Source organism: Suncus etruscus, chromosome 2 (assembly GCF_024139225.1).
Source record: "Suncus etruscus isolate mSunEtr1 chromosome 2, mSunEtr1.pri.cur, whole genome shotgun sequence".
NCBI lineage: Eukaryota > Metazoa > Chordata > Mammalia > Eulipotyphla > Soricidae > Suncus > Suncus etruscus.
The window spans coordinates 103,767,789-103,779,942 of NC_064849.1; the positions used below are offsets into that span (position 1 = coordinate 103,767,789).

Genomic DNA, 12,154 nt, shown 5'->3' on the forward strand with positions numbered 1-12,154 from the left:
TTTGTATCTTATGAGACATAAGTATAGTTTTTGTTTTACTTGATACAAAAAGGTTTCCTCCTACTAGTTTGAAAAGGTTTGAACTTTCATTCTTTTAATAAATAGTAACTGAAACATTTTCAATGTGTTATACATTCTCTTTTAGATAACTATGACATCACAATGAATAAGACAATGGTCTAATGTAGTTGGTGTAAATAAATAAAAACTAAAAAACATGAATAAAAATGCTCGGAAAAAAACCAAAGTTGGATAAAGCCATATAAAATTACGTTTGTGGTGGGAATTCCACATTCATTATGTAAGAAAATAACATTAAAATATTTTAATTTTATAAAAATTTTATAAAAATTATATATTTATTTTAATGAGCTATTAGACAACCATGTCATTTTATGTTATGAAATGCAACAAAAAAGTTACCTTTTGTTTTACAAAAAAGCATTATGTTTAGTCTACTATGAAAAATACTGTGTCATATGCTATATACACACTTTGAAAAATACCATTTAAGTTCTCTTTCCATTTAACTCTATTATAGTTATATACATGATAACCACTACTCAGACATATCTGTTCCCCAAAAAGTAATTTAACTTATTACACTCAGAAATCGCCCTTGACAGGCACCGGGGAACCATATGGGATGCCGGGATTCGAATCACCCGTCCTTTCTGCATGGAAGGCAAACGCCTTACCTCCATGCTATCTCACTGGCCCCCCTATTTTTTAATTTAACTGTTTTTAAAACTATTAGCACTCTAGAGAAAGGACTGTAATATGCAAAACTCTAACTCAGGTCATAAATACAATACAATCTAAAATTAGATCTTTTTTACTTCCTCTTTTTTTTTTTTTTTTTTTTTTTTAGTTTTTGGGCCATACCTGGCAGCACTCAGGGGGTTACTCCTGGCTCTAGGCTCAAAATCGCCCCTTGGCAGGCACAGGGGACCATATGGGATGCCAGGATTTGAACCACCATCCTGCATGAAAGGCAAATGCCTTACCTCCATGCTACCTCTCCGCCCCCCCCCCTTTTTTTTGATTTGAGCTATACTTGGTACTGTTTAGGGGTTACTCCTAGCTCTATGTTAAAGAGTCACAACTGACGGGATTTGGGTGTCCATATGAGATGCAAGGAATCGAATCCAGGTTTGCCTCATGAAAGACAGGCACCAGGGGCCCGGAGAGATAGCACAGCGGTGTTTGCCTTGCAAGCAGCTGATCCAGACCAAAGGTGGTTGGTTCGAATCCCGGTGTCCCATATGGTTCCCAGTGCCTGCCAGGAGCTATTTCTGAGCAGACAGCCAGGAGTAGCCCTTGAGCACCGCCGGGTATGGCCCAAAAACAAACAAACAAACAAACAAACAAACAAAATTAAATTAAATTAAAAAAAATTAAAAAAGATGTAAAAAAAAAAGAAAGAAAGAAAGACAGGCACCTTACCCACTGTTTCAATGGTCCCTAAAACTAGGGTCTCTAAATCATAATTGATGTAGGAAAAGATAAGCTAGATATGTTTGAAAGCAAAATTAAAACTACTCAATGAGGTTAAATTCCCTTTCAAAAAATACACACCAGTACATCTAACACCTTTATTTCCAGAAGAAATGTATGTTTGTTTTAAGTACAGTTTCATAGCAAACTCCGTAAAGGAGAAAGGTGTTGTGTTCAAAATATGAAAGAGAAGAATATTGATGCAACAAAATAAGAGGCAAAATATCCAAATAAGAGACAAAATGAAAATACTACCCCTGCAGAGCCCCACGCCCTGGTTCTTGGCACACATTCTCCTGAGTACAACCAGGTATGGCCTCAAAAGCAAAAAATAAAGAAACCATAATTTATTAATAGAATACAAAGAGCTGAAAAGAAGTCTAGAAAGGGAAGATCAGAAAAATGAGTTTTTTATCCTACAAAATTACCAAAATTTCTGTACCTGCTCCTAACAGTATTCAAAAAGAGAAAAAGAAGAGATGGCAGTTAACCATGAAAAGTCCTCAAGCTGGAGAAAAGAGAAAAAGTGATAAAGAGCTTGAAGATCAGGAAAAGCTGAAACCTCTGTCTACAGGGTGGAAACCACCTTTTTAAACCCAATTTTAAAAAAAAATATTTCTTTCTGCACGCAAAAATCTGGAAAGAAGGCTGAAAATAGGAACAATTGGGTTTAATTTTTAAAATCAATCCCATTAGAGGGTAAGATCCCTGATTTACTATAGTAAGGCTGAGCCAGCCCAAATTCTCAAATACATTGAAGCAAAGATCAGAAAGTAGGGGAAAAAGAATGTGAATTAAAATTACTGATTGTCAACAAACTGGCCAGAAGAACTTGTAGCCCTCTTCCCATCTAACCCCAGAGCACTGGATGCTAAGCAAATGCCAAAAGAAAAGCTGGAAGGTTTCTTAAGGGATCCAAGGAAGAATACTTGAACAATACATGATTCCAAGGAACAATACTAGTAATTATTGACATTCGACAGATCCTAAAAACAGCCGGTCACTAACTACTCAATCTTTACAGGAAGGTTTTGATAAGTCAGACATTTAGTAGTAGTATTTTCTCTCAAATGTGGGTGGATAAGAATCATCACAGATAGCTGAAGAAGGGGTCTAGACAAAAGACAAATACCAATAAGAATAGGAGTGGTGGGAGTGTGGTAAAGGGTCCCAAGAAGGAGGAAATATAGATGGAAGAAACACAGCAGAAAACAGAAGAAAAAATAAATTAGGTGGACTGCCATCCCCCAAAATGTTATTCTAACTGTAGAGCCAAATTGGACTATGTATTAAAAGAAAACTTTAGAAAATAACATTTTTGAAATAGAAAATCTGACAGGCTGTAAATGTCAAGAAGGCATAACCTGAAGAAAATCCTCCTAACTTAATAAAGAACAAGCATCAAACAAAAATGCAATGATAAGAGAATACCAATTTAACTTGTGCCTATTCCATTCTTCTAGGCCTCAGAACATTTATTCAGTGGGGCAGGAACCACAGTGAGTAGAGAAGGGAAACACCTACAACTGAAAGGCAGCATGGTAAGAAATGGTGAAAACCAAATAAAACAGATAACAGTTTATATAGATGTTTAAAAGTAAACATTTATGCTGCAGAAAACAAAGTTAAATGGATGCTATGTAGATTATTAAGGAAAAAAATAGCTTCCTCATACAAGTAAGGACTTTCAGAAAGATGCATTTATATAACATAATCTGATGGGAGGGACAGTGACTTCTTTTTTGTATCTGAACTTAATGCTATATAAAAGTGCTTCTAAAGGTTGTTATTTTCAAATTCTTTGTCTACTTCCTTCCTGCTATCATAAAGCTTGTTTCTTAACTATTACCAATCCTGTTCTAACTACTGATGTTAACTATTAACTATTAATTATTAACATCCAGTCTCCTTTTTCTTTCTTTTTCATTTGTGTTTGTTTATTGGTTGGTATGGGCCACAAACAGCAGTGCTCAGGGCTTACTCCTGGCCCTGCCCTAAGGAATCACTCCTGGCAGTGTTCAGTGGACCATATGGGGGTGCTTGAGATCTAACCATATGCAAGGCAAAATGCCTTACCCACTCTACTATCACTCCAGCCCCCATATATCACATTTCTGAAACCAAAAAAATTATTGCAATTTAGATGAAAGTAGGGGTAGCTAGCAAGGCCAGTGCTTTAAAGTATTTGAATTTTTTTAAGGGCAAAAGATATTCTTTAATATATATTCAAAGTATCTGTATACTCATGATTTGAAGATAATGAGTTCTAAGGTCTCAATTCAATTTGGTATTAATATACCTGTGATACTGTAAAACATACTATAAGTCCCCATCTAGTAAGTAAGTAAGCTAAGGAGATCATCTTTAGGATACTTTCTAGCTCTGAATCTGTCTAAGTCTAGACTCTAGACAAACGTATAATTAAAAGAACTGGTTGTTGGGGCCGGAGTAGTAGCGCAGTGAAAGGGCGGTTTGCCTTGCACACAGCTGACCTCAGGATGATCCTCTAGCATCCATATGGTCCCCTGAACCAGGAGCAATTTCAGAGTTTATAGCTAGGATTAACCCCTGAGCGTTGCTGGGTATGCCCCCCCCCCAAAAAAAAAAAAAAAAAAAACAACAAAAAACTGGTTGTTAAACAAACTTCTTTTCCAGGAAGATTAAACAAGGGGCTAGAATTCATGCTTGAGACCCTGAGTCTAATCAGGTTATAGCATGCCCCGCCCCAAACAAATAATATGCAACCCTGGTACCACTGACCTGAGCATCAAGAAGCAGCCACTGTACCAAAAACCGTCAGGTCCACAAAGTTCAACCAAATATTATCAGAGTAGCTCATAAACCCAACAGAGCACTGCTGGGGAGGAACCCCCACTAAGAAAAGAAAAACTACACAGACCTACTAAAATTGCTTTTTAAAACTTGAGTATAAACGAATACCAAATAAATACACAATATAGAACTGCTGTACCCTTCCATTTTTACAGATATAATCAAATAGCTCTCCTCCTGAGACATACTCCATCACCATGAAAATATCAGATGGTGTACTGATGACTTGGTACCTGGTGAGAAAAAAACATTATCTACCAGTATTAAAACATGTATAGCCATTCTTTTATTTAATAATTGCTAAGTACTGGGGCCAGAGAGATAGCATGTATGTAAGGCATTTGCCTTTCATGCAGAAGGACAGTGGTTCGAATCCTGGCATCCCATATGGTCTCCTGTGCTTGCCAGGGGCGATTTCTGAGCCTAGAGCCAGGAGTAACCCCCTGACCACTGCCGGGTGTGACCCAAAAACCAAAATAATAATAATGATAATAATAACTGCTAAGTACCTATAATATAGCAGGTACCATGTCAGATGCCTACAAACTTCAGGGAAAATTATCCCGTGCAATTCATATTCTCTGAGCCAAGAAACAGATACTAAATTAGTAAGTATTGCCTTTGTGAGTGGGACATGCTATGATGAAGTGAAATACAGCAAACTAAGGAGAACATTTTATGTAAAGTGCTTCAGGGAAAATGATTTTGATAAAGTAATATTTGAGCAGGGCCAAAGGAAGATAACAGATTTAGAAAGGAGGTGAATCAGGCAGAAAGTCCAACAAGTGCAAAAGGGCCCCCATGTCGAAGCCTAAATGGTAAGTTGGAGGAATGGTAAGAAGCTAGAGCTGTGATCTGGGGGAGAGAAATAGGATGTGCAGTTGGGCAGAGGACATATGCTTGAAAGCATGATGAAGCTCTGGTTTTTACTCTAAGGGAGCCAAAAAGCTGATGGTTTTAAAAGCAAAATAGTCATGTTAGTTCCTTGATTAAAAGGGTAACTTTAACCTGTGTATCTCACAGTGATTCCAGTTTTTTTAAAATACCAAATATTAACCTATCCTGAATGCAAAAAAAGAAATTGGGGAATTTTACTTTACAGTAGAAATATGGAGAACTGTGAATATTGAAGATAAAATTAAAGCAGGAGATGTCTACAAGATTCAATAAAAAGAGATGAGATGGCTCAGACTAGGCTGATGGCCATGAAGGAACTGAGAAACAGACTATAAAGACACAATCTGAAATAAAAGATGAAAAGGATGAAATGGAAGTGGAAGTAGTCCACAAGTTTAAGAATAGTTCCTAAAGGGGCCAAAGCGATAACACAGCAGTAGTGCATTTGCCTTGCATGCGGCTAACCCAGGACGAACCTGGGTTCTATCCCCGGCAATCCCATATGGTTTTCCAAGGCAGATGTGATTTCTGAGGGCACAGCCAGGAGTAATAACCCCTTAGCGTCACTGGGTGCGGCTCAAAAACCAAAAATAATAAAATAAGGAACTTAACATTAACTCAAATAATGGGAAAGAGCAGTTTGGAAGGGGTAATAAAGTTCAATTTTGGCCATATGGAGTTTACTATGTCTTGTGAACATTGAAATGGGAACATGAATAGGCAGTGGACATACAAGTCTAGCACTCTGGGAAGACGCTTTAAAGCAGGTAAGTATATTTAATTAATAGTTCATTCATCAGCATATGGATGGTATTTAAAATCCCAGCACATTCACAAAGGACAAGAGATAAAAAAAAAACACTGATTCAGTTAGTACAGTATTTTTTATACAAAGAGGTTTTTTGTTTTGTTTTGTTTTGGTTTGGTTTGGTTTTTGGACCACACCCGGCAGTGCTCAGGGGGTGACTCCTGGCTGTCTGCTCAGAAATAGCTCCTGGCAGGCATCGGGGACCATATGGGACACCGGGATTCGAACCAACCACCTTTGGTCTTGGATTGGCTGCTTGCAAGGCAAATGCCACTGTGCTATCTCTCTGGGCCCCATACTAAGAGGTTTTAATCTACAGCCCTGCACAATAATGCTGAGCGTTAATAGGTTATTATCCACAGATCCAACATATGCACTACAAAGCAAGGTGAATATTACTAACATCTTGAAATACTGATATTTTATTATTTGTTCCATTTTATTGGTAACTGCAGAATGGGGAAAATAATTTCTGCTGCATTGTCTTACTGATACCTGGAAAATTTTTGGAGGTAAGACTTTTTACTAACAAATCCTTGCTATCCCTACAGTAAATGGTGGCATTGAACAACTCTCACAAGGGGAGTAATTCAGAACACAAGAAAAATAAGGATGAGAATGGCTGATAAATATCAAGACAAAACATGAACGTTAGTTCAAGTACCACAAATGGGGTTAAATGAATAAATAACAAAAGAGGAAATTTCAACAAAGTACAGAGATACCCTTGTCAAGATATCACTTGTCAAATTATGTGTGTTTACAAAAACAGTGACAGAAAACCATGATGACTATAATTAACATAATCAGAGCTTACAGTTTAATTATATGAGGATGTCTGAAAAGCTTGAGGTTCTGAATTTCTCTACGGATTTTTCCTACCACATCAAGGCTGCGAATCTTCTGTCGATTAAGAATCTTCACAGCAACTTTGTGCCCAGTCAACTCATGTTTGCCAACTGTAGGAGAAATAATTTCATAAATCAGTATCAGCCTTGATTAATAACGTATTTAGATATGTAGAATAACACACTATTTTAAGTATTCAGAATCTTGAGCAAAATTAAGGTTCTTTTAATTCTGCCTAATTTATTCATGAACTTTTACATAATTTAGTGGGGAATAATTAAGAAGTTGTTAGCAATGATTTTTTTTTTCCAGAAATAAAAGCTAAAAAAATATATCAAAGAAAGAGAAATGTAAAAAAAAAAAAAAAGAAGAAAGAGAAATGTAAAAAAATTCTTGGGGTCAGAATTATAGCACAGCAGTAGGGCGTTTGCCTTGCACATGGCCGACCTAGAACAGACACGGGTTCAATCCCCAGCATCCCATATGGTCCCCCGAGCCTGCCAGGAGTGATTCCTGAGCACAGAGTCAGAAGTAACCCCTGAGCATCAGTGGCTGTGGCCCAAAAATCAAAACAAAAAACAAAAAAAATTATTTATACCTTTCTGGACTTAAATTTTGATTTTCATTTTCAAACTCATACAAATTGAAGTTTGGGTTTTTTGTTTCTTTGTTCTGGTTTTGGGAATCACACACAGCAATGCTCAGGGATAACTGCTAGCTCTATGCTCAGAATCACTCCTGTCTTTGTTTGGGGGACCATATGGGATATGAGGATCAAACCTGAGTTGGCCATGTGCCTTACCAACAAGTGCCTTACCCACTGTACAATCACTTCGGCCCCATAACTGAAGTCTTGGGATAAATATTTTAATACCTGGAGAAATTGGTATAACCACAATTAATAATAAAAACACCATCACTAAATAAAGAACAGTTTTATTCTAAAAAAAAAAAAAACACCCTTATATTATACACACACTTTCCTCCATATGAGGGGCCAAAGACAAAGTACAGCTGTTAAGGCATCTGCAAAGTATTTTACTCATTCTAGACTGAAGAGGCTTTCCTACTTGATCTGGGATTGCAATGGAACTGGCCTGATCATCCTTTAAAAGTTGTCAAAGACTAAGAACTTACACAGATTGTTTTTAGGCAAGAAGCAATATAGTACTTACTCTAAAAGAAAAAGAAGGGTCAGGAGAGATAGCATGGAGGTAGGGCACTTGTCTTGCATGCAGAAAGATGGTGGTTCGAATCCCGGCATCCCATATGGTCCCCCGAACCTGCCAGGGAGCGATTTCTGAGCGCAGAGGGCAGGAATAACCACTGAGCATGAGCCGGGTGTGACCCAAAAACAAAAAAAGAAAAAAGAAAAAGAACCAGAGAAATATTACAGGGATTAAAGTCCTTGCCTTGCATGTGGCTGCATGTGGCTTTCCCCCGCTCAATCTCTAGAAAACACATATGATCCCTGAACACAACCAAGTGTGAGAGGGACAACAGCGAGGAAAAGAAGGAAAGCAAGAAAGAAGAAAAGAGAAAACCCACTTGACAGCTTAACAACATAAAGGCATGGATTTTATAATCAGAGAACTGGAATTTAGAATTGGATCACTGGGCCCAATAATTTTCAACAATTCAACATTTTTCTCACAAGGGTAACCAAAGCAATGAGTGATGATGGATCTCTCATGTTTTTCTTTTCTTTTTTGGGGCCACACCCAGCAGTGTTCAGGGGTTATTCCTAATTCTACACTCAGAAATTACTCCAAGTAGATAGTGCTTGGGGGGACCAAATAAATGAGATGCTGGGGAACCTGGGTCAGCCACAAGCAAGGCAAGCACCCTTCTCACTGTGCTACAAGTCTGGCCCAATGACGAGCTTTTCTACCCCAACACAACTCTGCTACTGAGAGGGGTGGGCAGGAAACAGATTATTTCCTCATAATTTTTGGTACTTTTGAATCTTTAAGCATAAATATTTTAATTACCAATACTAAATCTAAGATTATAGATAGCACAGATATTTAACAGTGGGAGAAAAAGTCCTTAAGACTCAAGGAGTGAGAGAGAGAATAGTGAGGAGGGCACTTGCCCTGCATACCTGAGCCCCACTGGAAGTGATTCTAGAGCAAAGAGTCAGGTGGGGCCCTCCCTGGGAAAAAAAGGGTTCAAAAAATACTTAAGTCAGAGTCCTAACACTAGATCCTTCCCGTGAATTAGGCTGACCACACTAAATTTAAATTTGTTTTCCATTTATCCCAGATCCTTGCTTGGCTACTATGCTATCTCTACACTACAAATCTTTCCCCTAAGAACTCACCTGCAGCACCTAGTACTCTATCTAGTCCCAAGTATTCTCACAGAATCATAAGGTAAAAATGGCAGAGTCTACAATGTAAAAGTAACTTAAATGTCTTTATTTTGCTATTACAGTTTCAACTGATTTAGAATCATCATGTCATAACAAAAAAATCCGTGAACACTGGCAGAGTAACAAGAATATACCGAAGTCTATTAATAAGATCTTGTCAAAATAAAATATACCTCAAATCAGTGAGGAAGAAAAAACATTGTCACAGAAAATTAACTATGAAAATCAAGCACATTCAAGTTTCTCCTAAAGATTTTCACCAATCTCCAATACCAATCAGATGTTGAAATAACTGCTCAATCCCAAATTGCAAAAGTGCCTGCTTTTGGGGATTTAAATCTATCCATCTCAAACATGTCCAAGTCCTGGCTACTGGAACCTTCTCCCACTCACTACACCACTGAAACTATCTGGCAGTCACAGATCAGGTAGGTTACTGATAGCAAACTGAAACTTGAAAAAGAATATGAAAGCAGAGCCGGAGAGATAGCACAGCAGCAGGGCATTTGCCATACCACAACGGCCAACCTGGGACAAACTGGGTTTAATCCCCGGAATCCCATATGGTCCCCTGAGCCTGCCAGGAATGATTTTCTGAGTGTAGAGCAGAAGCAACCCGAGTACTGCCAGGTGTGGCCCAAAAACCAAACAACAAAAAAAAAATTTTTAAAGCAGAATGGTTGAGTCTTAAGTTCAATTAAATATAAATCAACTAACCTCATTCATCAATTTGTTTAAACTGAGTTTTGCTCAGCTCCTGCTCATACTTTGCTCAACTTCAACTAATGTGAGTAACCTACAGCAAGCAGTACAGCCAATGTATATGGAGAACCAGCCATTACAGCAACAGAAAGGAAGAGAGGCAGGAAACAATGAACAAACTTAGATGAAAATGGCATATTCTGACATTAAATGAGATCTTGCAATGTACTACAACACATACTTTGCCTTGAGGTGTGGAAGCCACCTTCTCCCACACACCACCAACCAGCACAAGTGAGAGAGACCCCAACCATAAGTAGCCACTGAGCAGGGCCAGATGTGGTTCAAAAACAAAACATAATTCAGTTCAAAAAATTGGTATGGAACAGTGTTTATCAGCATTTTCTAACCACAGTCTCTTTCTCACCTTGTTTCCTTCCTCAGACCCTCTGTCCTACGGGTTAGCTTCTAGTCTTATACTGTATCTCCCCCACACTTAGGCTATTTTCGGATATGGCCCTCATGGAATATCCTGGGGGGGAGGGGTCAAATATGACCACTGGGGTGAGAAATGCTGGTATAGGGGGAATCTCAAGTTCATTTGGCATATCTGAGCATTTACTGTATTTCAAAAACAAAGACAGGGCTAAAGGATACTGATCAAACTGTCTTGGAGATAGTACAGGGAGGGGTTAAGGAGCTTTACCTTGCATGCAGCTAATGCCAGTTCAGACCCTGAGCACCACCAGAAGTGATGTCCCCAAGCACTGAGCTGGGAGTAGCCCCTAACTACTACCAGGCATAGCCCAAAAAAATCAATCAGCCAAGCCAAATTATAAAGCAAAAAACCTGATCATTGAACCTTGTCTATTAAATTTGTAGTACTTTCCCTCTGTGAATCTGAAGACTTCATTGTTGTTGTTGGGTTTGGTTTTTTTTTTTTGTTTTTTTTTGGTTTTTGGGTCACAGCCCGCAGCATTCAGGGGGTCACTCCTGGCTCTATGCTCAGAAATCACTCCAGGCAGGCAAGGGGGACCATATCGGATGCTGGAATTCAAACACTTTCCTTCTGCATTCAAGGCAAATGCCCTAGCCTCCATGCTATCTCTCCGGCCCTGTTGTTATTGTTTTGAACTAAACCCAGTTCTGCTCAGGAGTTACTCCTGGCTCTATTCTTTTGGGGGGATGTAGGGGGTAAGAGTTGGATGTAATACCCTTCAGTGTTCAGGGATCCTTGAACATTTTTGTGTTCTGATCCCTGAACATTCTGTGATCCTTTGTGTGTAGGGATTCCTTCTGACAGTGCACAGGGGCTCATATGTGATGCTAGGGATGGAACCTGGGTCATCCATGTACAAGGAAAGTGCCTTACTTGTTGTACTAACTCAGAAGCCACTTATATACTTAAAAGTCGTCCCCAGCAGTGCTTGGGGGTCAATGCAGTTTCAGGTATTGAACCTGAACCTTCAGTATGGAAATTGTATATATTCTAGCCCTTTCAGCTATGTCAGGGCCCTGTCTATAAGCCTGAATGTTTATGTAATCATATCTTTATGACTTCTTTAGTTGTTTCAAAATGGAAGGCACTCTGCCTGTGTAGTTTCCTCAGATTACTTTATAATGTAACAAAATGCTCAAGTATTAGGAAAGTTTTAAACTACCTGTGTGTAACCACCTTGTTAATATATTAAGTTTTGGGTTTTTTTTTTTATGGTTTTGGGGCCAAACTAGGTGACGCTCAGGGGTTACTACCCTGGCTATGTGTTCAGAATTTACTCCTGGGCTATGTGTTCAGAATTTGCTCCTGGCTATGTGTTCAGAATTTGCTCCTGGTGTGGGGGACCATATGGAATGCCAGGGGATCGAACCAGTCTGTCCTAGGTTAGTGTGTGCAAGATAAACGTCCTATTGCTTGCACCACAGGCTCCAGCTCCTAGTTTTGTTTTGATTGTCTGTTTGTTTTCCTTAGAAAAGAAATAAACTACCAGAGAATAATATTTTCCTCCCTCTTGCTCATAGAGTTGAATTTTACTTGATTCCTAGTAATTTTTCACCCATCCCTATATCTTGCTTTATATTTTTCTCATTTTTTGGTTTGTTTTCTATAAAATGTTGTTATAGTTCTGGTATCGTTTTCTGCTTTCTAAATGATTGAACTGTTGTTCTAAAAGTTGTAGCTGTATTATTTTGTAACT

The 12,154-nt window shown here is 38.5% G+C and overlaps 1 protein-coding gene across 1 annotated transcript in view; it reads right to left on the reverse strand.

The window, feature by feature from the left end:
- Nucleotides 1-12,154, reverse strand: part of PRKAA1 (protein kinase AMP-activated catalytic subunit alpha 1) — a 47,403-nt gene that overhangs the window by 16,743 nt on the left and 18,506 nt on the right. Inside the window, 2 exon segments of the mRNA XM_049767691.1 lie at nucleotides 4,469-4,562; nucleotides 6,852-6,993. Coding sequence (XP_049623648.1) covers nucleotides 4,469-4,528 — 60 coding nt within the window. The 5' untranslated portion in view covers nucleotides 4,529-4,562; nucleotides 6,852-6,993.